Consider the following 26,913-nt stretch of genomic DNA (forward strand, 5'->3'; position numbering starts at 1 on the left):
CTGCCATCATTAATAGGGATGGCAGCCCCTGCGGCAGCCACTTAAATTGGCTGCTGTTGGCAAAATGCAGCCCCGGGTCCCGCTGCCTGCCAAAGCGGGGTTGTCCACATCTTTTGTGTTCCCCACTATTCAAACACAATTTATAATGAAAATCCTAAAAAGTTTAATGAAGGTTTCAAAATCATTCTGCTAAGTGGCCTTAAAAAATATTTGGTTTAATTACTTTGAGAAAGTTAGTTTTCCACCGCTACCAGCAATGGATCCAGTTATATGACTACCTATATTGTTAAATTTGAATGAGGTAATGTCCAAGGGAAAAGCAAAGATTATTATATGACCCGAAATATCCAAAATATGCATAAACCATCAAAAAGAATAATGACAGACCATCCACAATGTTTCTGCCTAGCTGTATTACTGAAAATTATGATGCTGGTATGGTAAATCAGCACGTTATTTTGCAGTATTTACAATCACAGAACTGCTCTGCTAGTTAGCATTTTTAATTTTAATAACATAGACATTTAATTATTAGCTCCACTGATCCTCGCTAGTGCACAACAAACAGATTTTACATATTTTAAGTTCATTTTCTCCTTTCTTAATTTTCTTTTAATATTTCTCTGCCTCAATCAGTTCTTCCATATGTTATTCATTTCCACCTGATCAAGATTGTGGGTGGGTTACCTTTACACAGACTTCCGCCAGCACTAAGCTGCGATTGACCAATAAGAGATATCAGAGATTGCACCTTCTCCTACTTTTTTCCCTCTGAGCATGGTTAACTTCTCAGCTGTGCTCAGCAGCTCTTCAGACAGCCAGGCTGAGATCAGTAACAAATCATGTGGTTACAGTCTGGCATCCTGCAGGCACACAAGAGTGTGCTAGAGCCACAAGCTATTGGTCTGATGATGCACATTTTGGGCTTAATTTTATAAATGCGCCGCACTTTGCGACGACGTGCTTTGAACTCAGACGCGTGCCCGCACTGAGCAGCCGCTGCCGAGCCCCCGTGATATTACGTGTGGGGGCTCATGAGCATCACTGCGACATGCCAGACCTCCTCCCTCCTCCCCCCTCCCCCCGGCCATCATACTATGTGGGGAGAGGCAGGACATCCGGCGTAGTGAGGGATCTTTTGACAGCTGTGCAGCAGGTGATGGGGTCCAATTTAAAGCGCCCCAGCACCTACTTCCTGACAGCTGTGGAAGAGTGGGGCTGCTGTCAATTTGGCAGCAAAGCAGAAAGTGCTGGAGAAACTCAACAGGTCAGGCAGCATCTGTGGAAGTTCACAGACCTGAAAGTTAACTCTGCTTCTCTCTCCACAACAGGACAGCCCGGCTGGAGAGGGCAGAGGAGGTGAGTAGCCATGGGGCCATCCAGTGTCAAAAGGTCCAAAGTTGGAAGAGGATGAACAAGGACTCCTCCAGCCAGCTGGGGCCCTCTAGGCCTCGTGCACACAGGGTACAACCGCCAAAGTCATCCATAGCCAAAATGCAATCAGATCAGCAGACCTCCTCCAGTCAGGCTGCGAGCGCAGAAGTTACACCAAAAAGAGGAACTCACAGGCATTTACAGAGAACACACAGACACAAATGGGAATGCACAGGTGTCACAGCAATATAAATACGTCTTTCACTAAATGTTCCTCACCAACATGTGTGTCCTTTTCTCTGTGCGAATGATATGTGCCAGCATGTAACACCAATGTCACATCCCTCTGCACCATTGGCCCTTCAGGAGAGCCAACTTATGCAATATCATTGCCATGGCACCATAACTCAAGAGTGTCTCCACGGATGCAGTGACATGGACATTGGCTCAATCAGCTGCTACCTCTAATGGTTTACACAGGGATGCTGCAGATGTGGGCTGCTGCACAGCAGGTGAGCAAGGGTGATGTGTGGCTTGCAGAGCTCATGTCGGTTCCGATGGAGCAGAGAGCCTTTGTCTGATAAGCCACTGCCGTACATCCCTAGCTCACTGCTAGCCCTGCGTGCAGAGCCTGCGTACCATCTGCATTCCCATGCGCCTTTCCTGTTGTAGGTCCTCAGCGTCCTCATAGGTCGAGAAGGAATGCTGTTGATGTCTCTCCTCATTATGTCAGGCCTGCCCCGATTGGATGTGTAGTTGTGTAGAGCACAGCGAGCAGCAAATCAAGGAACTGGCTTATTCAGCCCATAATAAAGGGCATCACCCATTCTATCCAGGCATTGGAAGCGCTGTTTCAGCATGCCGATTACCTGCTCAATGGTGGCTCTTGTAGCTCAGTGGTTGACATTGTATCTCTCCTCTGCAGCTGTGGTAGGATCATTCAATGGTGTCAGGAACCATGTGTGCAAGGGATAGCCCTTGTCTCCAAGAAGCCATCCCTCCAACTGAGACAGTTCAGTGAACAGCAGTGGCAGCTGGGACTGGCGCAGGGTCCAGGTGTCATGGCAGCTGCCTGAGAAGCGGGCACAAATTTGCATGAAGCATCTCCAGTGATCACATACCAGCTTCACCTAGATTGAGAGGATTCCTTTCATAGTAACGCTGTAGGTGGTAGCCTGGCGGGAGGCCTGAAGGCCACATGGGTGTAGTCCATGATCCCTAAAACCTATGGTTCTCCAGCAATGGTGTTGAAACCGATGGCCCTCTGGGCCTGGCTGTGAGAGTCTGTCCTGAAGCGGACATATTTACTGGCCCTCCAGTGACCTCCCTGATGCAGCGGTGCACTGCTGACTGTGTGACCCCACAAAGGTCTGCAGTGGGCCCCTAAAATGCTGCATAGGCGTCAAGCTTAAGAACTGCTGCCACGTTGAAGACCGCAGGCATAGGAGGTCAACCAAAGCCCATGGGCTGCAGGTCATCGTTGAGCAGGACTCAGAGACGTGTCACCACCCTCTCTACATGCACAGCGACCATAATGGCAAGCTCCACTTGGGGGCTGCTGCTCACGACCAGGGGCCTCTACGTGAACCACACCTGCTTGTTGATTTTGCCTCCGGCGAATACAGATCCTCAGGAAAAGCGGATCACACAATATAGGATGAGCCAAACCCATTTCTATGTGATAAATAAAGTTGTATCCTTCATTAATTCGAATGTTCCGAACAGGGCAGGGATTGATGTTGACAGGTACATCAGGTGCTTTCATGGATCAACTATATGGAGTGGCATGGCATTTCCTACCTTGGCTAACACTCAGAGTGGCACAGCATGACCACATCAAGATCCTACCAGCTGCATCGATTGCCCCCACTATCCAGATAAACTTCACGCTCCTACCCTTTCTGGCACCCTCCCCAAACACAGGTGAGGTGAGAGCAACTGCCCTTGACATCAAAGCAGCATTTGATCAAGTTACAGCATCAAGGAGCACTTGCAAAACTGAAGTCAATGGGAATCAGGGAGAAAACTCCCTGCTGGTTGGAGTCATACCTAGCGCAAAGGAAGATGGCTGTGGTTGTTAGAGGTCAATCATCTGAGCTCCAGGATATCACTGCAGGAGTTCCTCAAGGTAGTGCCCTAGGCCCAACCATCTTCAACTGCTTCATCAATGAACTTCCTTCAATCATAAGGTCAGAAGTGGGGATGTTCGCTGATGATTGCACAATGTTCAGCACCATTCGCAACTCCTCAGATACTGAAGCAGTCCGTGCAGAAATACAGCAAGACCTGGACAATATCCAGGCTTGGGCTGATAAGTGGAAAGTAACATTTGCGCCACACAAGTGCCAGGCAATGACCATCTCTAACAAGAGAGAATCTAACCATCTCCCTCTGACATTCAATGGCATTACCATCGTGGAATCCCCCACTGTCAACATCCTAGGGGTTACCATTGACCAGAAACTGAACTGGAGTAGCCATATAAATACCATGGCTACAAAAGCAGGTCAGAGGCTAGGAATCCTGTGGCAAGTAACTCACCTCCTGACTCCCCAAAGCCTGTCCACCATCTACAAGGCATAAGTCAGGAGTGTGATGGAATATTCTCCACTTGCCTGGATGGGTGCCGCTCCAACAACACTCGAGAAGCTCAACACCATCCAGGACAAAGCAGCCCGCTTGATTGGCACACCATCCACATATATTCACTCCCTCCACCACCGAAGCACAGTGGAAGCAGTGTGTACCATCTGCAAGATGCACTGCAGCAACACACCAAGGCTTCTTAGACAGCACCTTCCAAACCGGCGACCTCTACCAACTGCAAGGACAAGGGCAGCAAATGCATGGGAACACCACCACCTGCAAGTTCCCATCCAAGTCACACACCATCCTGACTTGGAACTATATCACTGTTCCTTCACTGTCGCTGGGTCAAAATCCTGGAACTCCCTTCCTAACAGCACTGTGGGTGTACCTACCACACAAGGACTGCAGCAGTTCAAGAAGGCCGCTCACCACCATCTTCTCAAGGGTCATTAGGGATGGGGAATAAATGCAAGCTTAGCCAGTGACACCCACATCCCATGAATGAATAAACAATAAACACAGGGTGACTAGAGTGTCATTGTTCCTTCGCACACACAAACAAACGCAGAGTGTACACTGTTTATGGAGGGAGGGTACACAGTACCTCCCTTCATGCCTGCAGAGCTTTCCCTCCAGTAATCCCAGACCCCCTCCCTCCTCTCTTTAAGAACGCAGAGCTGAGACCCCTGAAATCCCCCCTCCCTCCTCCCTTCCAAAATGCAGAGCTGAGACGCCTGTATATCTGGACTTACCTTCACTGTCCAGTACTCCTGCTTCTGATATCCCATCTGGTTTTCTGTTCGTGAATGTGACGACACGTGATGACCGCCCGTTCTATGTAAAATGCGGAAGTGCGGAGCGAGAGGTGGCGGGGTGCATAATCTGCAGAGGTAAGTAGCGTTTTGCATATTCGAATTGGGGTGCCGCCGCCTAGCAGTGTTGGGGGAGGGGGGGCCCGCACCGAGGTCCCCCTGCTGCCGGTAATATGCAATGGGCCCTTCTCGATGTCGGGGGTCGAGACGGGCCTCTCCCCGCAGAAGCTTAAGGGGCCCCCCCGCCGCGACCCACGGCATCAGGGGGCTGGTAAAATTCAGCCCTTTTTTTGCGTCTTTGTAACCAAGAAAATGTCTTGATAGGTGCCTCATATACTCTTCAAGCTGTGCACTTGCATGCACAAACAAATAATGAATGCAATCACAGTTGTGGGACACACAGTACACATTTCATTACCATATTATACAATTTATTAAAAAGAAACCATCATACCATACTTCAATATTTATGACTCTCATTGTAATTTCTACCTGGCACTTGCAGCCTCCAATACTTTAATGAGAAAGTATGAATATGGTTGAGTTTGAACCTACCTTTTTCAGTGACAACATTTTTGTTGAGAAATTGTACCTCAATATTAAAAGGACAACTGTTATTAAATATAATATACATTGACTTTATTTCAGCCTTCAGTGAAATGATCATCATTCTGTAGTGATGCATTGTTCTTTTTTAACTCCCTATCCTACTTTCCCAGCATGAAAATTTAAAAGCAAAATACTGTGGATGCTGGAAGTCTGAAATAAAAACAAGAAATGCTGGAACCACTCAGCAGGTCTGGCAGCATCTGTGGAAAGAGAAGCAGAGTTAACGTTTCGGGTTAGTGACCCTTCTTCAGAACCGGTTCCGAAGAAGGGTCACTGACCCGAAACGTTAACTCTGCTTCTCTTTCCACAGATGATGAAAATTGATTTTACTTATTTGGTTATATATTGGAAGTGAAGTTCTGCACAAAATTTATCCAGGTAATATGCCCCATACTCCTATTTTAGAAATAGTGATCTAAAAGCTTTCACTTTAAAATCCTGCAGAGCGCAGTGCACATTAAATGCAGCAAAACTGAGCATTATTTTTTGTTCCACTTACTGACATTAAGCATTTGCTTGTCACACATACATGATGAATTTTTGACCTGCTTCTATATTGATCCAACAATGCTAACATTTGAAGTACACTGTCCTTTCAGTGTGATATTTCCTTTTCCCCACTCCTATCTGTACAGACTTTCTTATGGAAGTGTCCTTTGCAGCTAGTGTTGAATGATGGTAGTGCTCTGAGAGAAACCAGCAACTAGGCGGAGACCGATCAAGATAATTTTTAATGGGTTTGACTGGGCACTTAACTGTCAGAGACAGAACAGCTTCATTATGGAGACTAAATTCATTCCCTGAGTCTGAACACATATAATGAATGGTTTTACTTCTGTGTTACCCACATCTCTATAGTACAGTACTGTAAATGATAATTGCATAAGACTGATCACACTGTGCAAACTTCCTAAATGGCTGACATTTTGATGTCAAACAAATTGACAGCAGAAACACACAAGTACACAATTTGATGCCCATCAAAAATGTGATTGTCAACTTTTCATGTACATTATTTTACTTTTTGTTTGCATGTAGGATATTTTAGCATTAACATGTAAACAAACATTCTAGCTTTGTGGTTCATGTCTCCATGATAACTTACAAAATTGGTGTTGTCACACCAATTCATCACAAAGCTATATGCTTCAGCCAAATATTCTGCACTTCATATATTTTCCTTAAAATGTTCACAGGACTTTCTCCTATAAAGTGATAATGATTCAAAATAACCAAGTAAGTTTCTTACCAATGCATGATGGAAGGGGGTAATCCCAGGCTCTTCTTTCCCCAGTCATACATTTGAGCATGCTACTTCCATGTAGAGTGTAACCTGGATTACAACCGTAAGAAATAGTGCTGCCAGCAAAATGGCCCTGGTCACTGATTTTGTATCCAAACTGAGGCACACCGGGATCTTCACAGTGAGAGAGCTCAAAACCTGCGACAGGGGCACAGAACAAACTGAACTCACTGAACCACAACACATCTATTCTTGACAGCACAAATGGAAATGTCAGTGCATGTAGTATCAAAATGCAGAGATAAGCCACTTGAGAAACAAATTAGATTTATCCACTTGACCAAAAAATTATATCTGAATAAATATTCACATAGAAAAGCAGAACTTTATAAAAAGTGCAGTCAGATTTCTTATGATACAAGACATTAAGGCATTAAAGTATGCTCAAATATTCTTTGTTCTCTTAATTCATTTAGTTTCTTTAACTCAATCTGTTGACCAAATTTTGAATAAAAATTAGTCAATGTTTACATGTACAGGCCTTTATCAAAAATATTCATTTTTAGTTAGTCTTCTGAATGTGATGACACGTATTTAGGTATTTTTGTGTGCAAATCTAACAGTAAATGGTGACAATCTATCTGACACATTGACAGCATCACACCTGAATCTGATCCCATCTGATATGCTGTCACTTTGCAGCATGAGTTATTACAAATCAATACAGTATGGGAACCATGACAAACTTTCCCCTTTGTGACCAGAGATAGAGACTATCTGCAGCCCTGCACAGCCAAGATCAGGAACCAGATCGAGTACCTTTCTTTTCTATGTGGCTAAATTCCCTACTGAGTGGCACATTTACGTGTGAACCATCTTAGCAAGTCACGTATACGGTTTTATCCTACAGCTGTTTGACTGGGGAGGCGGCTGAAGATCAAAGCTCTCTCTTACAGTAAATATGCTGAGGCAGAAGGTCATTCATATGGCTATTCAACTACTGTTAAATCACAACATTCATAAAATCTGTTTGTTGAATGTTGTGTATGCATTATTCCCTTTTCTGCACATGTGGGATTTCTTTCAGAGGGTTTCTTGTTATTTAGTGTTTCAGCTGTGGCTCAGTGTGTACCACTCTCACTTCTAAGTCAGAAGATTTTCAGTTTAAGTCCCACTCCAGGACTTAAGCACAAAATCATGGCTGACACCCCAGTGAAGTATTGAGGGAGTGCTTCACTGTCAAAGGTGCTGCCTTTCAGATGAGGAATTAAATTGAGTCCCCATCTCCCCTATCAGGTGGATGTAAAAGATCCAATGGCCCTATTTCAAGAAGAGCAGGGGACTTATCCCTGGTCTCCTGGCTAACATCTATCCATAAATAACCATCACTAAAAAGAAGTGATCTGCTCATTATCACGTTGCTGTTTGTGGAACCTTGTTGTGTGCACATTGCCTGCCACATTTCCTACTTTACAACTGTGACTACACTTCAAAAGCACTTTGGCTGTAAAGCTCTTTGGGATGTCCTGAGATTGTGAAAGATGTAATATAAATGCAAGTCTTTCTTTTCTTTTTATTATGTACTTCTGATTTTAGTAAAATACCTGCAAATAGAAGTATGGTAAGGAGCAGTTCATACAAGTGACAACTATGCGCCAATGGAATTTTGAGGATGCATGGATGCCAGTACCAATTAAATTCATCTACTAAAGTATTATGTTCTTTTATGATTACGCCTGCAGCATAATCCTCATTGAGTTCAACTTTCTTTGGTCAATCACTCAGATCATGCTACCTCTGTTGTACCTTAGCTACAATACAACTTACAAAAGTATTCATGGACAGTATGTGGAGGTGACCCTCACTAAGCCTCTCCCCCTCTCTCCTACTTTAAGACACTGCTTAAAACCTACCTCTTTGACCAAGCATTTGGCCAGCTATATTAAAATCTCCTTATGCAGCTCGGGTTCAAATTATGTTTAATAAACCTCCTGTGAAGCACCTTGGGATGTTTTACTATATTAAAAGTTTTACTATATAAATGCAAGTTTCTGAGCAGAATTTTGTGCTGCCCTTGGAGGTGGGGGGAAAACAAAATGGCAGGGGGTGCTGCTCTCGATGTTTCCTCCGCCCTCTTCCATTTTGTTCAGACCGGGAAAGTGCCTTCCCGCCCCAGGCCAATTGAGGCTCTTAAGCAGCCAATTAATAGCCACTTAAGGGGTTCATCCTGTCTCCACCTCACTTTTGTACAAGGCGGAGGGCCCCGATGCTGCGGGGCGACACTGCCAGGTAAAGCCTGGCAGTCTCCTAGCGGGGTCAGGTGTCTCTCCTTTGGGGAAGGCCACCCCTGCCCCGGCAGTCATTACCACCCCCTTCCAAGAAGACCCCCCAACCCTCACTAAGCCTGGCCCCAGCGACCCTGACCACATTTATCTTTCCCGGGTCCTCCTCGCTTTTCCTCAGCAGGGCCTCATGCAGTACCAGGAGTGGCCACCACTCCTGGAGACACTGTTAGTACTGCAGAGCTGCCGGCCTTCCAATTGTCCGGCAGCTCTTGGAGGTGGGAGATTATCCCTTCAAGGGTTGGTGTCCCTAATGGCAATTCATTTGCAATGAAGGTCTGACAGAGGTCTGAGGCGGGTTCTCCCCTCTCCCCCATCTTCCAGTCTGCCGCTGGGAACCCCATCAAGAGAATAAAATCCGGCCTGTTGTGGCTTTTATTTCAGTTGAACTCTGCCCATGGAATGTCACTTTGCATGAATAGCAATTGTTTTAAAGGGGTAGTCCTTTTATAATGCAGCAGTGAATACTATTGTATTTTAATCATATACTATCTGAGGTTGAACCTAAAAAAAAATTTTTTGAAAGCCTAATCCCTTTTGCTGACCCACTGCCAGCAGCTCCAAATAAATTATATGCTGAGCACTGGGAGCACATCCAAACTGTCAAAGCCTTGGTGAAACAATAAAAATTCAATGGGTATATGTAGCAGTAATTATTAGCAGCACTGTCACTGCCTGGCAGAAATACCCAGGCCCATCCACAATTTCGTCAACTCAGTAACAGTTACTCACCAGCACAATGTATCAGATATTCTACATGTAAGTCAACGTCTTGTATCCAAGAAAATACACTGCAAACTAAAGTTACATTTCCAATTCTGGTCAGTCTTCTCCAATTTGGATTTGCTACAAGTCATGGCTCAGAATTCAATCGCTACCTATAAGTCAGCTGTAGTAATGATGGCACCCATTTTTGAAAAATCCAAAGGCACAACTTCTCATTTCTGTGAATTTCTTACATGATGGGAAGTGTCCTACTAAAATGAGAGGACAGGAACAGCAGAGACTCTGAAGGCTCCACTCCTACAAGAAAAAGTAGTGCACATGCCAACAGTCAATTTTACTCTTTGTGTTTCATTCAGAAAACAAGAACATGATGGACACCCCAATGTAAATTTCAAATCCTCTGGATGCCAAGCCAGCCATCATAAATTCATCATTTTCTTTGTTCAACAGGCACAAGGTACTTGCTGCCTGTGTGGATGAGAACAAGGACCATGGACAGGATGGGCAAACTGACTATGGTACCATGATGCATGGGGCCATTCAAATGGGGGAGTATAAAGGAATGTGATTGTTGATAACATATTCAGGGAAATAGATACTGTTCTCTGCAGCTGAGACCGTAAGCTCTGAAGGTTGTGTTACCTGCCCAGTGCCAGGATTCGGGTCATCTCCTCATGGCTGTAGAAGAACGTGGAGTGGGTGGGGCAATTTCAGTTGTCATGGTCCATGTCGGAACCAGCAACATAGGTAGAACTAAGAATGGGGTTCTGCAGAGGGAGTTTGAGGAACTGGGTTCTAAATTAATATGCAAAACCTTGAAAGTAACGATCTATAGGTTACTACCTGAGCCACATGCAAATTGGCATAGGGTTAAGCAGATTAGAGAATTAAATGTGTGGTTGAAAGTGTGATGTGGGAAAGGGGGATTTGATTCATGGGACACTGGCACAAGCACTGGAGAAAGAGGGAGCTGATCCATTGGGATGGGATCCATTTAAACCAGGATGGAGCCAGGTTCCTTGTGAATTGTATAACTAAATCTATGGATAGGGCTTTAAACTGGAAGTGGTGGAAAGTGATCAGGTGAAGGGAAATTTAGGGATCTAAGGAGAAAGTCGAGGTAATAGAGCAGTGTTGAGATTTGGATAAAGACAAGCAGAGTGGGACAGGAAGGGACAGAAATTTAACTGTAATATTGCATCAATGAATAAGGTCTATGAAAAGAATAGCGGTAAAAGAATAAAATTAATGGCTCTTTATCTGAATACATGAAGCATTTGTAACATGATAAACAAACTCATGGCACAAATAGAGATAAATGGGTTTGATCTAATCGCCATTAAAAGACATGGTTCTAACCTAACCAAGGTTGGGAAATAAATAATCCAGGGTTCTTAACGTTTCAAAATGACAGGCAGAATACAAAGGGAGGAGCAGTGGCCCTGATAATAAAGGATGACACAAGGACAGTAGTAAGAAAGGATCTTGGCTCAGAAGATGAGAAAGTAGAATCAGTATGTGTGGAGATTAGGAATAACAAGGGTCAGAAAGCACTGGTGGAAGTAGTTTATAGGCCCTCTAACAGTAGTAATACCGTTGTACTGAACATTCAGCAAGAAATAATCGGAACTTGTAACAAAGGCAATAATCATGAGGGGCTTGAATCTTCATATAAACCGATCAAATCAAATTGGCAAAGGTAGTCTGGAATATGAGTTTGTAGAAAGCTTTCACATCAGCTTCCTAGAACAATACATTGTGAAACCAACAAGGGAGAAAAGACTTGGTGAGAATGTAAGCTGTGAGGAGGACACAAAGAGGCTGCAAAGAGATATAGATAGGTTAATTGAATAGGCAACAAGGTGGCAGATGGAGTATTTTAGAACTAGTATTGTATAATGAAGCAGGGTTAATTAATAATCTCATAGTAAAAGAGCCTCTGGGAAAAGTGATTTTAATCTAACTGAGTTCCATATATTATTTTGAGAACGACATATTCGAGTCCAAAACAAAAATCTTAATCTTAAACAAACTAATGACAGAGGTATGAGGGGAGAGTTGTCGAAGGTTGATTGGGTAAATAGACTAAAATGTATGGTGGTAAAAGCACAGTCGGAAACATTTAAAGAAACAATTGGAAGTTTTCAATAAATGTTGATCCCCTAGAGGCAGAGACAGGAGAAATTATCTTGGGAATTGAGGAAATGGCAGAAATGTTAAACAAATATTTTGTGTCGGTCTTCACAATAGAAGACACAAATTAAATACCAGAAATAGAGGGTAACCAAAGGGCTAATAAGAGTGAGGAACTTAAGGTAATTAACATAACAGAGAAAAAGTACAGGAGAAACTTCAGGGAATAAAAGCTGACAAATCCCCAGGACCTGATGGCCTACACCCTATGGTTCTAAAAGAGAGAGCTGCAGAGATAGTGGATTCACTAGTAATAATTTTCCAAAATTCCCTAGACTCCAGAATGGTCCCAGCAAATTGGAAGTGAGCAAATGTAACACCACTATTCAAGAAAAAAGGGAGAAAGAAAAGAGGCAACTACAGACCAGTTAACCTGACATCAGCTGTCAGGAAAATGCTGGAATCTATTATTAAGGAAGTCTTAACAATGCACTTAGAAAATCATAGTATGATCAGACAGAGTCAACATGGGGTTGGATTTTACCTTAGCCGGATGGGAATTCGCCACAGACGGGTCCTCGTGCTTTAATTGTCCCGAGGAGGGACTTACACCCACTTGAGGGAGGAAGTCCCACCTTAGTGAGCGGCCGGCAGCTCTTAGTCTCAGCAGTGCCACCAGGAGTGGTGACCACTGCTGGGACTGCAGCCCAGCCGACGACATGGAGCCAGGAGGGAGGGTAAGTTGGGCATGCTTCACCAGGGAGATCGGCCGTGCCCTGGTGAGGATAGGGTGGTAGTTTTGGTTGGGGGGGGAGGTCTTGGGTCCCGGGGATGGGTTGGGAGGCAGGGGCAGCCCTCAGTCAGACACCCTGTGCCCAACTGCCAGGCACCACCAACCACCACCACCACCCCCCCCCACCCCAGTCGCTTGGAAAGGCCGACAGCTATCGCTGGGCAGCCTTTCACGTCCCCTATTTGCCCACTTGCCACAGGTAAAATACCCATAGAGGTGTAAGTGGCCACTTAAAGGCCTAGATTGGCCTCGGGTGGGGTGGGTGGGCTGTTCCCCCCCCCCCCACCAACCCGACCGCCATAAAGTTGACTAGCAGCAGGAGCGGGAAGGCCTCCCGAAGCCTCCCGCTCAATTTTACGCCATCCCCACGCCACCATCTGACCCGCAGGGGAAGCATAAAATTCAGCCCATTGTTTTACAAAAATGAAAATTTATTACTGTTTTTGAGGATATTACGAGTAAGGTAGAAAAGGGAAGGCAGTCAATGTTGTATACTTGGATTTCCAAAAGACATTCTATGAGGTACCAGACACAAGGCTAATACCTGAGAGAAGAGCTCATGGAGTTGGGGATAATATATTAGCATGGATGGAGGGTTGGTTAGCAGACAGGAAGCAGAGTGTAGGGATAAATGGGACATTTTCAAGTTCGCAGGCCGTGACTATTGGAGTGCCACAAGGATCAGTGCTGGGGCCTCAGCTGTTTACAATCCACATTAATGACTTAGATGAAGAGGACTTGAGTAATGTGTCCAGGTTTGCTGATGATACAAAGCCAGCTGTGAGGAGAATACAAAGAGGCTGCAAAGGGAAAGAGATAGGCTAATTGAGTGGACAACAAGGTAGCAGATGGAGTATAATGTGAAGAAGTATGAGGTTATTCACTTTGGTACTAAAAACAGAAAAGCAGAATATTTTTGAAAAGTTGTGAAACTGTTAAATGTTGATGTTCAAAGAGACTTGGATGGTATTTGTACAAGGATCACAGAAAGTTGGCATGCAGGTAAAGCAGCAATTAGGAAGGCAAATGGCATGCTGGCTTTTATCGCAAGGAGTTTGGAGTACAAGAATAAGGAAGTCTTGCTATAATTGTAGAGGGCTTTGGTGAGATCACACATGGAGTATTGTGCACAGTTTTGGTCTCCATATCTAAGGAAGGATATACTTGCCTTGGAAGTGGTAGAATGAAGGTTCACTAGATTGGTTCCTGAGATAACTGTATTGACCTATGATGAAAGGCTGAGTAAATTGGGCCTATACTCTCTGGAGTTTAGAAGAATGAGAGGTGATCCCATTGCAACATGCCAGATTCTGAAGGAGCTTGACAGGGTCAACACTGAGAGGTTGTTTCCGTAATTGGGGAATCTGGAAATGGGGGCACAGTCTCAGGATAGGGGGCCGCTCGTTTAGGACTGAGATGAGGAGAAATTTCTTCACTTAGAGGGTTGTAAGTCTTTGGAAATCTCTACGCCAGAGGATTATGTATGCTCCTTCTTCTTTCTTCTTCTTTGGCCTCCTTGTCTCGAGAGACAATGAGTAAGCACCGAGAGGTGGTCAGTGGTTTGTGAAGCAGCGCCTGGAGTGGCTATAAAGGCCAATTCTAGAGTGACAGACTCTTCCACGGTGCTTGGTTGTCGGGGTTGTTACACAGTCGGCTCTCTCCTTGCGCTTCTGTCCTTTTTCCTGTCAACAGCCAAGTTTCTTCGACTCGCCACTCTTTAGCCCCGCCTTTATGGCTGTCCGCCAGCTCTGGCGATCACTGGCAACTGACTCCCACGACTTGTGGTCAATGTCACAGGACTTCATGTCACGTTTGCAGACGTCTTTAAAGCGGAGACATGGGCGGCTGGTGGGTCTGATACCAGTGACAAGCTCGCTGTACAATGCGTCCTTGGGGATCCTGCCATCTTCCATGTGGCCCACATGACCAAGCCATCTTAAGTGCCGCGGGCTCAGTAGGGTGTATATGCTGGGGATGTTGGCCGCCTCGAGGACTTCTGTGTTGGAGATACGGTCCTGCCATCTGATGTCAAGGATTCTCCGGAGGCAGTGAAGATGGAATGAATTGAGACGTCGCTCTTGGTTGACACGTTGTCCAAGCCTCGCTGCCATAGAGCAAGGTACTGAGGACACAGGCTTGATACACTCGGACTTTTGTGTTCCGTGTCAGTGTGCCATTTTCCCACACTCTCTTGGCCAGTCTGGACATAGCAGCGGACGCCTTTCCCATGCGCTTGTTGATTTCTGCATTGAGAGACAGGTTACAGCGTAGGTAGGTGAACTCTTGAACCACTTCCAGAGTGTGGTCGCCAATATTGATGGATGGAGCATTTCTGACGTCCTGTCCCATGATGTTCATTTTCTTGAGGCTGATGGTTAGGCCAAATTCGTTGCAGGCAGCCGCAATCCTGTTGATGAGTCTCTGCAGACACTCTTCAGTGTGAGATGTTAATGCAGCATCGTCAGCAAAGAGGAGTTCCCTGATGAGGACCTTCTATACTTTGGTCTTCGCTCTAAGATGGACAAGGTTGAACAACCTGCCATCTGATCTTGTGTGGAGGAAAATTTCTTCTTCTGAAGACTTGAACGCATGTGAGAGCAGCAGGGAGAAGAAGATCCCAAATAGTGTAGGTGCGAGAACACAGCCCTGTCTCACGCCACTCAGGATAGGAAAGGGTTCTGATGAGGTGCCGCTACGCTGAATTGTGCCTTTCATATTGTCATGGAATGAGGTGATGACACTTAGTAGCTTTGGTGGACATCGATCTTTGCTAGTAGTCTGAAGAGACCACATCTGCTGATGAGGTCAAAGGCTTTGGTGAGATCTATGAAAGCAATGTAGAGGGGCATTTGTTGCTCGCGGCATTTCTCCTGTAGCTGGCGAAGGGAGAACAGCATGTCAATGGTGGATCTCTCTGCTCGAAAGCCACACTGTGCCTCGGGGTAGACACCCTCAGCCAGTTTCTGGAGTCTGTTTAAAACGACTCGAGCGAAGACTTTCCCCACTATGCTGAGCAGGGAGATTCCACGGTAGTTGTTGCGGTCACCGTGGTCGCCCTTGTTCTTATAGGGAGTGATGATATTGGCATCGCGCATGTCCTGTGGTACTGCTCCCTCATCCCAGCACAGGCAAAGCAGTTCATGAAGTGCTGAGAGTATAGCAGGCTTGGCACTCATGATTATTTCAGGGGTAATTCTGTCCTTCCCAAGGGCTTTTGCACTGGCTAGAAAATCAATGGCATCACTGAGTTCCGATTTTGTTGGCTGTTCGTCCAGCTCATCCATGATTGGCAGAGACTGGGCTGCATTGAGGGCGGTCTCAGTGACATTTTCCCTGGAGTACAGTTCTAGGTAGGGCTCCACCCAGCGGTCCATTTGCTTGATCGTGGCCCCTGATTTAGACTTGAGGGGGGGGCGATCTTCTTGATGGTTGGCCCAAAAGCTCTCTTAATGCCATCATACATTCCTCTGATGTTTCCGGTGTCAGAGGCCAGCTGAATACGACTGCATAGGTGTTGCCAGTAGTCATTTGCACAGCGCCTGGCTGTTCTTTGTGCAGCGCTTCTGGCTACTTTAAGTGCTACGGATGTTACCTCGCTGGGGACCTTCTTGGAGTTCAACAGTGCAATGCGCTTAGCGGCTATGACAGGTTCCAGCTCTTCAAAGTGAGATTGAAACCAGTCTGCATTCTGCTTCTCACGTTTGCCATAGGTGGTCATTGCTGAGTCATAGATGGCATCTCTGCTGTGGGCCCACTTGGTCTCTGCATCCCCTGTAGGAGTGTTTTGAAGGGCTTTTTCAAATGAATTTAGAAACTTATGGAACAGCTGTGGATAAGAAATTCTGTTAGTGTTGATGAGCGGGCGGCCCATCTGCTTGGAGTGATGTAGCTTCTTTGGTTTGAGTCTAACTTTGCTGCACACCAGGGAGTGGTCGGTGTCACAGTCCGCACTGTCGAAGCTGCATGTGAGTTGGACACTGTTTATAGAGGCTCGCCTTGTGACGATGAGGTCCAGCTGGTGCCAACGACGTGATCTTGGGTGTCTCCATGAAACCTGGTGACAGGGTTTAGTATGAAAGAACGAGTTAGTGATGCAGAGGTTGTGATAGGTACACAACTCCAGCAATCTCTGTCCATTCTCATTCATCCTTCCAATGCCATAGCGCCCAAGGCAGGAGGGCCATGAGTTATGGTCAGCCCCAACCCTGGCATTAAAGTCCCCCAGCAGGAACAAATGTTCAGTATTGGGAATGCTACTAATGATATTATGGAGTTCCTCGTAGAACTGGTCTTTAACTTCAAGTGGGGAGCAGAGTGTTGGAGCATAGATGCTGAGTAGATGTACTGGATCAGAGGCGGTGAGCAGTCAGATGGACAATATGCGTTCCGAGCCATTTGAAGGCTCTATCATGCTGAGCAAAGAGTTTCTGATGGCAAAGCCAACTCCATGCTGTTTTGGTTCTTCAGGAACCCTACCCTGCCAGAACAAGGTGTAGTCTTGCTTTCTTAGAGATTTGCTCGCAGGGAGGCCTGTCTCCTGAAGTGCTGCAATATCCACATTGAGTCTACTGAGCTCGTTGTTAATGATTGAGTATCTTCAGGGCTGAAGTAGATTTTTCGTCCCCCAGGGAATCAAGGGATATAGGGAGCAGGCAGGAAAATGGAGTTGAGGCAGACGATCTACCATGATGGAATTGAATGGTGGAGCAGGCTCAAGGGACTGTATGATCTACTCTCCTGCTCCTATTTCTTATGTTTTTATGCAAATCAAGACCCTGCCTTTCTGTTTCAAGTCATATGGAAGTTTTCATAGCTCTTTCTGAAGAAGAGCAGAGTTCTCTTGAGTCTCCAAGCCAATTTTCTCCGTCAGCAACACCAGCAAAAAATAAATAACTGATCATTTATCTCATTTCTTGTTTACGGCAGAGTCTGCATGGTTTTGTGAAAGGGAAATCAAAACTAATTTATTCGAGTTCTTTGAGGAAGTAACAAGCAAGGTGGATAAAGGGAAACCTATAGATGTGGTGCACTTGGATTTCCAAAAGGCATTTGATAAGGTGCCACATCAAAGGTTATTATACAAAATAAGAGCACACGGTGTAGATGGTAACATATTCGCATGGATAAAGGACTGGTTAGCTAACAGGGAGCAGAGAGTGGGGATAAATGGGTCGTTTTCAGGTTGACAAGCTGTAACTAGTGGAGTGCCACAGGGTATCAGTGCTGAGACCTCAACTATTTACAATCTATATCAATGACTTGGATGAAGGGACCAAATGTATGGTAGCTACATTTGCTGATGACACCAAGGCAGGTAGGAAAGTAAGTTGTCAAGAGGAGCTAAAGAGTCTACAAAGGGATATAAATACGTTCAGTGAGCGGGCAAAAAATTGGCAGATGGATTATATGTGGGAAAATGTGAACTCGTCCACTTTGGCAGGAAGAATAGAAAAGCAGTGTACTATTTAAACGGAAAGAGATTGCAGAACTCAGTGATACAGAGGAATCTGGGTGTCCTAGTACATGAATCACAAAAAGTTAGTATGCAGGAAGAGCAAGTGACTAGGAAGGCAAATGGAATGTCTGCATTTATTGCAAGGGGAATGGAATATAAAAGTAGGGAAGTTTTACTCTAGCTGTACATACAGGGCCTTTGTGAGACCACATCTAGAGTTCAATGTACTGTTTTGGTCTCCTTATTTGAAAAGGATATAATTGCATTACAGGCAGTTCAGAGAAGGTTCACTCGACTCATTCCTGAGGTGAAGGACTTATCTTATGAAGGAAGATTGAACAGGTTGGGCCTTTACCCATTTGCAGTTTAGAAGAATGAGGTTATCTTATTGAAACATATAGGTTTTTGAGGGGACTTGATAGGGTGGATACTGGGAAGATGTTTCCTCTTGTAGAGATACTAGAACTAGGGGACATAGTTTAAAAATAAGAGGTCTCCCTTTTAAGATGGAGATGAGGAGAATTATTTTTTTCGCAAAGGTTTGTTACTTTGTGGAATTCCTCAGAGAGCAGTGGAGGCTGGGTCATTGAATATTCTTAGGCTGAGTTAGATAGACTTTTGATAGACAAAGGAGTCAAGGGTTATGGGGGCAGACGGGAAAGTGAAGTTGAAACCACAATCAGATCAGAGGAGGCTCGAGGGGCTGAATGGCCTACTCCTGTTCCTATGTTCCCATGGCACCTTAATATGTCTCTGTAGCAAGTACCAACATTTTAAAAACAATTGATTGGCTGTGACGAGCTTTGGATGTGAAATGTGCTATAAAATTTATTTCTATCATGTGGGCAAAGTGACAGGTGAGAGTTGCTGGTAGTTTTGTGACTAATTCATCGTCAATTTGGCATGACAAGTTTTACTGTTAAGTCACAAAACACAAAAACTGTAGTCATTTTTCTTCTGTATCCTGTAGTGTAGAGTAGACCTATCCTACCTTGGCCAATCTCCTAAACAGAACCCTCAACATTACAATGCATTTTAGTCACTGTCATCTCAGCTGCTCACTCAGATAGAATTGAAGTTGTTTCGATGGCTTTTTGATGATACATCAATAAATGGTTCCCTCTGATGATAAAGGTTTTAAGATGCCTTACATCTAAGAATTCTTTAACTTGAAAGGCAGGGCTGAAGTATTACATGTTATCAATAATGTTACTACAGGTTCCATGGAAAGATATTGCACAAGATATGCATTATGGCAGAAGATGTTGTGCTTTCACAAAGCTGTCCTGTCAAAGAATCCATAAGTGCACTTCAATTTTATCTGAATGAGCAAGTGAAAATAGTTTGGTTAAAATGGTCATATTCTGGGTTAGGGGGACTTCAAACAGAACTGCACTATAAGCCTGACAAGATTAACAAGAACTTACAAAATCTGCTAAGTCCACAGTTAACAGATTTGACCATCTGATAGCCCACGGACTAAAACCTATTAGAAGAACAAGTTAAAATCTGCATCCTAAACTATTTTGCTCAGGGCTGCTCTTAATGTTCACCATTTAATTCAGCACTGAAGACACAATTTACTATGTAATGGATACTTGTAGAATTCTGTTCAACAATCATTGTGTTTTATAAACTTAGGTTATGTTTAAGGTATATCAAACTAATGAGATAATATTTAGAAAATATGTATTTCTTTAGTGATCGAAATTGCACTGAAAACTATTGTATTCATTACATTGCCATTATATAGTCACACTATCGGATTTTGAGTGGGCTGCATGAAATTTTCTAAAATTTAAACCAGGTAAACAGATTTTTTTAAAACAAAAGATTGCATTTTTTCCCCTTTACTTCTGTGCCTTATGAGGTGGAGAACATTTATAATTTGTGTTCTTATGGTTTTCAATAAATTCTCATCAGCATCAAAGCAAACCTCAGAACTGAAGCCATGATGTTAGTCCCTGCCATTCCCCCATCTGTTGTTGAGTTTGTCTACAGGAGACAAGCCTGACATTACCACAATGAAAGAGATGTCTAGCTCATCTGGCTCTTCTCACCCACAAACTAAACAAGATTGTTCAAAGAGCCTTTGAAGAAGACAATACCCATTTAAGATTTTTTTCATTTTCAAGTAGTATCAACTCATTAAAGGGATATATTGCATCACATAACCTGTTATGTTTTGACCAAAGCTAAACCAAGGGTCAAGATATGCTGTAATCAGCTTTACTCTTTGAAAATTAATTAAAAGTTTTGGACAAAGTAACGGCAGACCTATTGCAATTGCACCCATCATAATTTATTTACATAACTTTAGAATTAATGAGTCACTGTAATGGTATGAAATTCCAAACGTGCATAGAACAATTTGACTAAAATCTAGTTCTTATACAAGTAAAACACTATAATGGTCTCCCTTGGCCATATACCACAAAGATGGCTAAAGCACTCACCAGTGTAAACAAGCTGAAAACCTTCATCAGTTGCTTCAGAGTCTGTATTAAACTCCAACCACAGGTGATTGGAGGTACTGCTCAAAGTCAATCCCATCAATCCAGTGCCAGAGAATGCCCCCAGAAGATGGGCAGAACTGTCTTTTCCATCATATATCTAACAAATGAGACAAATTAACAAGTAATTTTACTATTAAAGTAACAGATGCAGAAATGTGAGCAAAATAGAACTAATCCAACAGCATAATACTGCAGATGCTAGAAATCTAAAACAAAAAGAGAAAATGCTTGAAATACTCAGCAGATCAGGCAGCATCTACGAAGAGAGAAACCATTAACGTTTTGGGTTGTGACCTTTCAATAGAACTGGCAAAAGTTAGAAATGTAATAGGTTTTAAGCAAGTGAAAGGTGGGAGGGAGGAAGAAAAACCAAAGGGAAGGTCTGTGATAGGGTGGAAGGCAGGAGTGATTAAATAACAAAAGGTTTCATGGTACAAAGCCAAGTGAAGAAACAAAAGATGTGTCTGGATGAGTTATAAATGTCTGAATAGCAACCGTCCAAACACAAAGAAAGAAACAAGGCTATGGGGGAGTGAACCAGCAACAAAAACATGACATAAGAAAAAAAATGGGGGCAGAGGTTATGATCTAAAATGACTGAACTCTATGTTGAGTCCCAAAAGCGATAAAGTGCTAATTCAAAAGATGAGGTGCTGTTCCTCGAGCCAGCGTTGAGTTTCATTGGAACAGTGTGGCAGACCAAGGACAGAAAAGTCAGAATGGGAGCAAGTTAGAGAATTAAAATGATGTGACATAAAGCTTAAGGTCATGCTTGTGGACTGAATGGAGGTGTTCCGCAAAGGAGTCACCCAGTCTGAATTTAGTCTTCCCAATGTACAGGAGACCACATTATGAGCAGCGACTACAGTACACTAAACTGAAAGCAGTGCAAGTAAATCACTGTTTCACTTGGAAGAAGTGTTTGGGGCCCTGGATGGTGGGAAAGGAGATAAAAGAGCAGGCATTGCATTTCCTGCACTTGATTGGAAAGGTGCCCTAGGAAAGAGGGGAGGTGTTAGGGGTAACTCAGGAGAGGACCAAGGTGCCGTGGAGGGAACTGTCCCTTCATAAGGCTGAAAGGGGAGAGGAGGGAAGATATGTTTGGTGGTGGCATCACGCTGGAGGTGGCGGAACTGAAGGAGCATGATTTGTTGAATATGGAGGCTGGTGGGGTGGTAGGGCAGGACAAGGGGAACCCTATCATGGTTCTGGGAGAGAGGGGAAGGGGTGAGAGCAGAACTACATGAAATAGATTGAACAAGGTCGAGGACCCGGTCAACCACAGTGCGGGGTGGGGGGGGGTGTTGGTGGGTAGGGGGGAATCCTTGGTTGGGGCTAAAGGGAGACATATCGGAAGTGCTAGTATGAAATGTTGCATTGTCTGAACAGATCCAATGGAGATGGAGAAGCTGGGAGAATGGAATCAAGTCTTTGCAGGAAGTGGGGTATGAGGAAGTGTAGTCCAGGTAGCTGTGGGAGTCCGTGGGCTTATAGTGAAATATGGGTTGATAGCCTTTCCCCAGAAATGGAGACAAAGAAGTTGAGGAAGGGAAGGGAAGAGCCGGAGATGGTCCATGTTTATTTGCTCATTTGCTCTCCCCATTCCCCACCACCACCCCCCACCCCCCATGCCCAGCCTTGTTTCTTTCTTTGTGTTTGCATGGTTGCTATTCAGACTTTTACACCTCATTCAGACACATCTTTTGTTTCTTCATTTGGTTTTGTAACATGAAACCTTTTGTCATTTAATCTCTCCTGCCTTCCACCCCATCACAGGCCTTCCCTTTTGTTTTTATTCCCCCTCCTGCCTTTCACTTGCTTAAAGCCTATTATATTTCTAACTTTTACCAGAACCAATGAGCCTCATATTATTACTGGATTATGTTAACTTTCTGGAATGGTATCATAGTATCGTGGGGCAGAGATGATATCTGGCCTCTTAAGGATATAAACATGCATTTAAACATGAAAATTCCATGAACAAAACTCAAAGATGAAACTAAAAACACCAGGGCCAGTTTGAAAATGCTTACCATTCCACAGGGCTGTCTGTACTCATTCCCTTTCTATCATGCTTTTGCAGCTGCATTCAGCCTTTCAGAAATTTTTATGATGGTGCTGAAAGGTCTCTGATGTAAAGTAGATTGCTGAACAATGGAATAGTTAGGCCACTTTAAAACTGCTGCAGCCCAGCGGCACACTTTCTGGCTTTTCCTTGCAATACTTTCTTAGCCGCTTTCGCTTTGTACAATTTTTTTTTTTCAGTTTTATTTTTGACTACAGTGGCTTAATGGGCTATCCTGACTCTCTCATTAAATAGCTTTATATAATTTTTCAAAATAAACTGCTTGCAACTAATTCCTTGATGAAATTGGGAATGGTATTCATAATGAATCCTTCAGGTTCTTTTTCATATCTTAAACAGTAGAAGAACAGATGGAAAAGTTTGTTTTTTACTCCTATTATAAGATATAAAAGTTCCTCATGGTTTCAAAAAAGCTTTACGTCATCTATGAGTAATGAGTTCTTGAAACCCGGCAAAGAGAAGCGACACACCATAATTGGGACTATTCAGTTCCAACTGAGTTATTAAACACAGAATCCTGGCAGAATCAGAATGTGTAAAATACGTGCAATGCCTGAATGGGGCTGTGCAATTTGGGGTGGAACCTGAATCCACCAGGTTTCTACTCCGTGCAAGTAATGTCCAAAACTTCTGATGAAGTGAGAGCAGCTAAGTCTTTCAGTCACCACCCACCCGCCACCCCCCCCCCCCCCCCCCCCTTCATCTGTCAAAATATGGTTTAGGGGACATTCCTAGAGTACATTGGGAAGTCCAGCTAGCACACATTCCATATGCCAAATGGGAGCTGGTGTGTGCTCCACAATAAACTTTCTTAGGTTCCAAAAGGTCCACCAGTTTGATTGGCTTGTTGACCATCAGATTAATAGACACATTTTCATTTGGGTACATTACAAAAACATTGTACTCCTCTACGGCCCATAAATGCCTCACGTTTCACCACAGCACAGCTCCAATCTAGTCAGCAGACAGAGTGCCTTTGTTGGGACTACACAGACATGTACCACTCACCCCAAAGATGATAATGAAGCCATTTCAGTGATCTGGGATGAATTGCAAGAAGTTTGCCATGGACATCGGGAAGCAGCATGACAGGACACTGCAATTTAACAGAGTGGCAAGATTTCCCGACGTCCAAGGAGTCACAGATTGTACGTACATGGCCATGTGTACTCCTTTTCTTGATGCAACTTACCTCAGTAAAAGGAGTTAGGAATTAAAGAATTCCACTCTCTCAATATCGAGCTCATCTATGGCAGAACCATATCATCAAGCAAGTGAATATCAGCTACCATGATACATTTATTTTAAGGAAATCCAGCATTCCTATACTCTTCACCCTGAAGGAGAAGTCTCAGAATTCTGTGTGGGTTACCAAGGCTATCTTCTGCAGCCATAGCTGATGACATCTATCAGTTTCTCAGAAAATGGTCTGTGTATCAGTTAAATGAATTCCATGCAGCCACCAGAGTTATCATTGAGCACACCACTGGCAAGCTGAAGGGGCACTTTGAGTGCACAGGTCCATGATACACAATTTACTATACAAGGAGGCTCCAGAGCAGAAAAATCATGACATACACCAAGTAGTAGTAGCAGTAACAAAAACAGAAAATGCTGGAAATACTCAGCAGGCCCCTTTTGTTGTAGTAGTAACAGTAGTAACTTGAACAGAAAGCAGAGGACAACCCTCTCCTGCATTCATGCTTTTTAAGAATGGAGATCTTTTCTTGTCTGCCATATCTAGCCAATATATGAACTGTCCTAGTCTCCATCTCTCCCATTCCCTCCACAGTGATTGAATGTTCTGTAGCCCAGACGTGCTCAATAATTTCAACAGATGGTATTCATACTACCTATCTATCTAATTCAACCTCCAACTCTTTGCAAAAAACAAAGTCAGCACACTCAACACCCTGTAAAATGTCAGAAAGAGACTGGCTTCTTGAATAGGAGATGACTGATTTAATGCTAAATTATGGCTGGATATGCAGTATGAATTCATCCCAATTTCTGATATTTTCCATCATAAAAGAGCAAAACACCACCCAAAATGATATCTTCCCCTTTCTTGGTGTGGCACTTCCATCCAATTTGATATAGAATAGTCATATTCTCCTTTTCCCAGAAATCTAGGATTTGCATATATACAATATAGAAAAGCTTGAAATGCCCACCAATATTGGACTGAGTGACTTATTTTTGTTTAAAGTTTAATTTTACAGTTCATAAGTGGATAAGGAAAGTGAACCAAATGGAATCTGGCTAATGCTGAAGAAAAGCATTTGTAAAAATAAAAAACAGAAAATCCTGTAAATGTACATGTTATAATTTGAATATCACTCAACACTTTGATTTTCTGCTTATGGTAGAAAGGCAATTTCCAGAAGCATTCGGGTCCCCCATGAACCAAAACTTGTCCCCTGAGGAGGATAGCATGACAGATACATGAACAATTACCCCTTAATTACAGCATAACACACTGGAGGTTGTATGGAATGCTGAGCACATTTTCCTGTCTACTCTCAAGAGAGGTAAATATCCATAAATAACCATAATTGTTACATCCAGGCTATAAATAATAGAGTTAGTTACAAGTAAGCTATTTTATAGAAACACTAAGATACTGACAGCACAAGCATTTGGAAAACAATAAAGATGGAACAATCTAGTAGGGTGTTAACATACCTTCTTTATATTTCTTACAGAATCTGCAAGACTTCTGGAGTAAACAGTGACCTAGAATTTGGATCTCAGACAAATCGAGATATGATCCCAATACAGTGCAGGCACCTAATGAGATCATTGACAAGACCAGGGAAGTTCCGGCTGCACTCATTTATTAGCTGCAAGGTATGGGTGCCAGTCACGGTCCTCAAGGAAGCTTGAAGATCAGTTAGCAGCTGTGGTACACAGAGTCTAGAGGGGTGATGGGGGTGTGGAGGCAGTGAAAGAAATCAGAGGAAGGTGCAGGACAGGGGGTGTGAGCATGACTGACAATTGCCTGTGAATTTAATGTGGGGCCGGGAGGGCCATTTCTGCTCCTCCCGCTTCCATAATATGCCAAGAAAAGAAGTTAGAACTTATCTTTCGGGAGAAAGCCTCCAACAGTCGATTTAAGGAATGCTGGTTTGGCTGCAAAGTGCCTGAGAACACTGACCACAGCATTCATGACACAAGCTACAGTGAGTTACTAACAAGTTTTGTAAAGGGGACCTCAATGGGCGATAGGACCCTTACTTGCATAGGCTATAGGGGAGAAACTGGACCCGGCTCTGTCTGTTTTATAGATGGGGGACAAGGCACCATTTTCTCAATACTGTCTCTCACAACCCAAAGGTGCCTGAAATACGCCCAGTGCTCCATTGGGTCAGGCAATACTCAGGCACCCCTGGCGGCTTCCTAAACAGAAGTTAGGGCCCTTGCATATGCTAATGAAGGGCCCAAAACCTGTTTCAGGACCTTTCTCGGATATTCAGTACTGAGCGAGCAAATTCCACTCGGGAAATTGCGTTCTTCAACAACCTAACCAGTGGTCCTTATAAGAACTCCTCGAGGCCAAGGGAAGTAAGAGAGCTCATCCCAGCTCCACAGAACCACTTTGGGCTGCATCCAGCCAGGTCTGGTCAAACCTCCTGGTTTCCCCTGCCCACCACCCCACCACTGTCTCCCAGGACATACCTGAGGACCACTGCCAGTGAGCTGCCTCTGGCTGCCTGATTTGTGTCCACAGCTCACTGAAATTATTCTGGTGAGCTCTGTGACCTAGTTTCAGTTGAGCTTCAGGGCTCCAGGTTCTGCCGCTCATTCCCAGAGTACTGACCATATATGCCTGAAAAAGGGCTGAAACAAATCTTAGCCAAAATTTGTACATTAATCAAGTGACACAGATATGGATAAATTAGGATGGAATAAACGAAGTTCCTCATTCAAAATTATCTTGTAATCTTGCAAACCTAGTCACTAACTTAAGAACATATGAACATACGAATTAGGAGCAGGAGTAGGCCACTCGGCCCCTCGAGCCTGCTCCATTCAACAAGATCATGGCTGATCTGATTGTAATTCGACTCCACATTCCCGCCTACCCCCTAACCTTTCACCCCTTTGCTTAACAAGAATTTATCTACCTCTGCTTTAAAAATATTCAAAGACTCTGCTTCCACTGCCTTTTGAGGAAGAGAACTCCAAAGACTCATGAACCTCAGAGAAAAAAAATTCTCCTCATCTCTGTCTTA

General features: G+C 43.9%; 1 protein-coding gene across 1 annotated transcript in view; it reads right to left on the reverse strand.

The window, feature by feature from the left end:
* The window catches only part of csmd3b (CUB and Sushi multiple domains 3b), a 2,327,439-nt gene that overhangs the window by 460,389 nt on the left and 1,840,137 nt on the right, over nucleotides 1-26,913 (reverse strand). The window contains exons 23-24 of the mRNA XM_068032163.1: nucleotides 20,533-20,689; nucleotides 6,634-6,825 (exon numbers count right to left, since the gene is read on the reverse strand). Of these exons, the coding sequence (XP_067888264.1) occupies nucleotides 6,634-6,825; nucleotides 20,533-20,689 (349 nt within the window). The remainder of the gene's footprint in view (nucleotides 1-6,633; nucleotides 6,826-20,532; nucleotides 20,690-26,913) is intronic.

The sequence above is a fragment of the Heterodontus francisci genome, chromosome 5, assembly GCF_036365525.1.
Source record: "Heterodontus francisci isolate sHetFra1 chromosome 5, sHetFra1.hap1, whole genome shotgun sequence".
In the NCBI taxonomy this organism is placed as follows: Eukaryota; Metazoa; Chordata; class Chondrichthyes; order Heterodontiformes; family Heterodontidae; genus Heterodontus; species Heterodontus francisci.